The sequence below is a fragment of the Alosa sapidissima genome, chromosome 8, assembly GCF_018492685.1.
Source record: "Alosa sapidissima isolate fAloSap1 chromosome 8, fAloSap1.pri, whole genome shotgun sequence".
In the NCBI taxonomy this organism is placed as follows: domain Eukaryota; kingdom Metazoa; phylum Chordata; class Actinopteri; order Clupeiformes; family Clupeidae; genus Alosa; species Alosa sapidissima.
The window spans coordinates 12,354,071-12,359,365 of NC_055964.1; the positions used below are offsets into that span (position 1 = coordinate 12,354,071).

The 5,295-nt window shown below is 44.1% G+C and overlaps 1 protein-coding gene across 1 annotated transcript in view; it reads left to right on the plus strand.

Moving 5' to 3' along the window:
- tmem161b (transmembrane protein 161B) overlaps window positions 1-4,231 on the plus strand; it is an 18,394-nt gene extending 14,163 nt beyond the window's left edge. Inside the window, exons 11-12 of the mRNA XM_042099913.1 lie at window positions 935-1,031; window positions 1,469-4,231. Coding sequence (XP_041955847.1) covers window positions 935-1,031; window positions 1,469-1,776 — 405 coding nt within the window. The 3' untranslated portion in view covers window positions 1,777-4,231. The remainder of the gene's footprint in view (window positions 1-934; window positions 1,032-1,468) is intronic.
- Window positions 4,232-5,295: the final 1,064 nt, after the last annotated feature.

Consider the following 5,295-nt stretch of genomic DNA (forward strand, 5'->3'; position numbering starts at 1 on the left):
CACAAAGTAAGGCCGGGAATGTGGCACTAATGGTACTCCTAATATTTCCCCCCATACATTTGGCCCAATTCATATGTGCCATTTGGAAATGGCCCTTTTTTAGCATGTTGTGAATTGGTGAAGGTCAAAGGTTGAGCAAGGTGGAGTTGAGGGAGGACATGTTTTCATCCCTGTTCTCTGTATTTCTGTAGTTTTTTTCTTCTTCCTGTCTTGCACATCTCTTGGCATCTGTTCAGATTTCCGTGGGCACTAGGGCCAGTTGGGTGCGCTCTAATGCAGCGTCGTCCACCTCAAGCCGTCACTGGGGGCAGATGTGCTAACGCCAACAAAAAGAACCATGTCTGCGCTAAAAGGGGGAAATGGTGCAGTATTGTTGCAACACCCCCTCTCATCCCCCATCCCACCCTACCCCCCACTCTTGCTTTCAACCTCTCCCAGCCGTATCAGTGAAATGAGCCCGCCATTTGGGCTTAGTGGAGCCTCCGTGGAGATCAAAACCTCCCCTCCACCCAAAACACCTCCACCTCCTCCCCCGTCCTCTCTAGCCCATCCCTCTACGCAGACGGAGGAGGAGAGGAGGCCGTTTGATGTGCCAAGTCCTAAGTGAGACTTGCAAATGGATGCTCCTATGCCCTGATAGCTAGACTGTCTGAATGCCTACTTTCTGTTTTCCTCTCTCTCTCTCTCTCTCTCTCTCTCTCTCTCTCTCTCTCTCTCTCTCTCTCTCTCCCCTCTTCCCATTCCTCTCTCTTTCTCTCATTGCTTTTTGAAGAGTCCATTTTAGTATAATTTCTGGGCATCTTCATATTTTCCTTATACATTCCCTGGTCTCATTTTTTTTTTTTTTTTGGACCTCCCCCTCTTTTCTCTCTCTTTCTCATCTGCCTCTCTCCTGACGGTTGGGACTGCCCCTCTTGTCTGTGTTTACTTGCAGGTGGCGCGGGTCTTTTACTACCTATGTGTCATCGCACTCCAGTACATGGCCCCTCTGGTGATGCTGCTGCACACAACCTTGCTGCTAAAAACTTTAGGTGAGCCGCTTCAAAGGGATTGGTTCAGTCAGTGAGTGAGTGAGCGAGTGAGTGATTGAGTGATTTATTGATTAACAGTAGTCTTTTGGCTCAAAGGCCTTGAGCACCAAGCCGTTGACCAATTAAGCTGACAGTTCAACTCCAAAAGGTGTTGGTGTCTATGACATGACATGACTGTATGTTCATGACTGCAGTTAAGATGGTTTTCTTCATTGACTGTATATATACAACTGTACTATCTATATTTACAGTCAGTGGTTTTCCTTTATCGTGTGTGTGTGTAGGTGTGTGTGTCCGTGTCTGGCTTTGTTAGGTGTGTACTAAATACTTGGTTTGTTATCTCTCTCTTCCATAAAGGCTTTATTGGTATGGATATTGTGAGTGAGTGTTATATTGTTGTTTGTTTAGTTATTTGTCTCTCTCTCCTGTCCATCCAGGCGGTCACTCGTGGTGGGTGTATCCTGAAGAGGACCAGCCTTGCCCTTTGCATGTGAACCCTGAAGCTGCCGCCACTATGGTGGGAGGAGCAGGAGCGTCAGGGCCCGTCGCTACGGAGACCGGGGCCGGAGGCGGGGTCGCGCCGTCCGTGGCCCAGCTGTCAGTGGCCCTGGGCGGCCTGCGGACAGTCTTCAGCCCCCTGCTCTTTCGCGGTCTGCTGTCCTTCCTCACCTGGTGGATCGCTGCCTGCCTCTTCTCCACCTCCCTCTTTGGCCTCTTCTACCACCAGTACCTGATGGCCGCGTAGCCCACTGGACCGGACCTGACCAGACCTGGCTGAGGTGGGGGTTTCCGAGCCGAGGACTCAGGGCTTCGGACCTCACTCACCCAACTCTCCACGCACCCCCTCTCACGACATCATATCAGCAAAGCTCTTCTACGATGTGCTTCCTTCACAGATGACTTTTGTTGTTTTATCGTTTTTATTTCAGTTCGACTGTGACACCACATGTCACTGGAGCAGGACCTGCTACTATTAATGGGAGTAATATCATTATCAATAATAATAATAATAATAATTGAAATAATAATGGTGGTAACAGTAATAATTGTTGATGAAGACTGGGGGAAGCAGGACTGCTGGGGGTTCAGGGAGGAGAGGTGGGCCGGAACTGAAGTTCAGGGCGAATGCTCCGGGGAAGCGCATGAGGGGGACACTTTTGGCAGGAGCACGGAGGGAGAGCAGAGGCCCACATTGGCATTGCCTCATATAGATATTTATATTCTTTTTAATGGACAATGGAGAGTTTTAAAATGCTTTGTTTATTTGTTTGTTTAGATTTTTTTTATAAATTGTTTTGTCCATTAGTAGTTACCGGTGTAGATTGTTCATGGAATGAAGAGATGAGTGCCTCCCACAGGTCATGTTCATCGGCTGTAGTCCTTTTGACTGAGGGGAGGCGTGTGTTAATGTGAGTGGATGAGAGGGTGTGTGTTGACAAATCCTTTGACTGAGACCTTTTTTGCTGTATGTGTGTGCCTTCATTGAGCATCTTTTTATGTTCAAGCTAAGTTTGTATGGATGTCCCCCCCCCCCCCCCCCCATGCCTGCTGCTGCTGGCGTGTGTGTGTGTGTGTGTGTGTGTCTGAGTCGCTGTGAAAGTAAGTCAGTGTTTGTATGCCCTCGGGCTACAGATAACTCCTGCTGTGTTCTGGGGGTTTGAGAATCAAAAAGGGCATTTTGATCAATGAAATCAGCATGTAGAGCTTCACTGCAAAGCACTGTTGAAGAGATTCTCCTCTTCTTTTTCCTTTTTTTTTACCCTTTGGTCTCATCCATCTGCACTGCTCACCCGGCCTCCCGACGACCGAACGTTTCCGCTCTGAACGCAGGGCCCTCGAGGAGTCTAGGAGCACACTTCGTGACAGATTTTTATTTTGGTGTTATTATGTTTAACGTTGGTGGATCAAATCAGTAACTTTTTGTTTTTTTTGTTAGTATTGTTACGCTGTCCTAACGCAAAGTCTTTGAATTCATTTGAGAACGTGCCAATAGAACCCACTAGGGGGTTGGTGCACATGGCCCCACCGTCTTAGTTGCCAGTGAGAAGATGAGGTATTAGTCACGCAGTGCACAGTCAAGGAAATTCTGTGTGTGTGTGTGTGTGTGTGTGTGTGTGTGTGTGTGTGTGTGTGAGTATTTATAAAGACAGATCATTTCATGGAAGAAGCTCAAAGTGGGTCTCATAAAGTGAATTTCATTTCTTCTCTGTTAAACCACCACATGTGAAGTATGGACGGTTATGTTACAATCATATCGGATGACTGATGTAGTATTCTCATGTTTTGTTCGTTTTTAGCAGAAACGTTTAACGTTAAAAAACGTTATTTGAACTCTTTCATCGGAAAGGGTTGGGAAAGTCTTATCCTGACTCTCTTTTAAACATCAGAGAGGAAGCACACTATGAATGTAAAGATCCTGCCTAGTTTTTGTTTGTTTGTTTGTTTCTAACTAATGAAAATTTCATGTATGAACAAATTGATTTATGCAAATATGAGCAACCTGTAACACCTATTTAACCGTGATGACCGGTTCTGTTAGTCAGTTAGTTAGTGGACTTTTGTCAACTACATCAATGGATTTGCTTCATGTCAGGCAAATCCTTTGCTCACAATGTGCTCTGGTTTATACCCATTTGTTGGTCCTTTGTTATGTACAGGGACTCGCTTTGCAAGTGACGTGGGGACTGGGAGGATTCTTTTGGGTGTCAGTATTGCAGGGAGATTCTGGTTTTGCATTGCGCCATTGGCCCTTTGTGTCTCACGTGGTCCCCCCTTCCGTTTTGGGGTTCAGCTGGACTGCAAATGCATTGTGGGAATATTGAGCAGATACTGACAGCCTTCGCCACGCCCGGGCCTGTTCTACTTGGCCTGTTGACATCTCGGCTCATGGTGTACTCCTGCAGACTCTCTCTCTCTCTCTCTTTCTCTCTTTCTCTCTTTCTCTCTTTCTCTCTCATTGCATGTGTCCGCCGTGACTTGAACCGCTGTTTCCGGAAAGATCAGGTCGTTGCAGTATTCCGTTAATCGCACTAATCGCAACCCCCTCCAAAAATGGTCCTAATTTTACAATTGATTTTTAATTTGTTATAAACAATTGCGCGTGTATACATTTCTAATCCTAATGCCAAATGATCTTTTGAAACGGTGTCTTTTATTCAGCCATTTATGGTTTTATTTTGATTAGTTTTATTTGCATCAAAGACAAATCAGCTGTACATTTGAATAGTTTGATTTTTCTCATATTCTTTATTCCCCTCCTTGGGGTATCAGTTTTGAAGCCGGGGAAACTTTTACAATCCATCAGCCTTCTGGGCTGTGTTTGTCTTACTTGAGTGTATGTTTTTTTTTCCAAGTATTGATATTTCTCTGTGTATTTATTATGTTTCTCTCTGTTTAGTTTGTTTTAATAAATTAATATGATGGGGAAAAAAAATGATTCCGTGCAATTTCATCTTTATTCTGGTGCTTCACTTAAGATGATATGGGACAAATGGAATACGAGGTCAGAAGAGTCCGTTAATCGTGTAAAGCCAACACACTCATACCTGTAAGAAGTACAGAGATTTGTTTCTGTGACCGAGACAACTGGGACAACTGATCTGAGGTCTGGTTTCATAACATTTACTGTTACCCTGAAACAAATCTAGGGCCCATCATATAAGAGAATATGCTGAGAAATTAACATATACATTTAAGTGAGAAAACCAGTTTAAATCACCATGCTTTCCCAGGATGTTTGCAGATCTGGTTTTGTCTTCATTCTCATCACACCCAAACCGTGTGGAGGTAATAATCAGAACAGACTGCCCCCTGGTGTACAAACGTGCAATAGCACCCACTGGAAGAGAACCATGCCAAGGTTCCTTTTCTGCTCTGTTGATTCAAACAGCACTGCTAAAATATCAGCATTTAGTGGATTAATTATGTGAGTGATTACAGCTCAGTTTGATGACATTCATTTTTTGTGCAAACTGGATTTTTGGGCTAATTTTGAATAACTAATATTAGTGGCTGCTGATATGAGTGTTAAGTGGTGATTTATTCTGCTCATGCTCTGAAGAAAGAAGCGTTTGCTGCACATGTCGGTCTCTGGTACACAGACAAACAGTGATCAACGCCGTATCAATAAATACTAGAAAATTTAATGATGTAATGAAGTTGCTTTTCAGCAGCTGATTTGACAAAATATCTGAAGTAAACTAAACATTTTTTTTAAAGGAAACAAAAATAGTACATTTGATTATTGTTTATTTTAATAATGTGT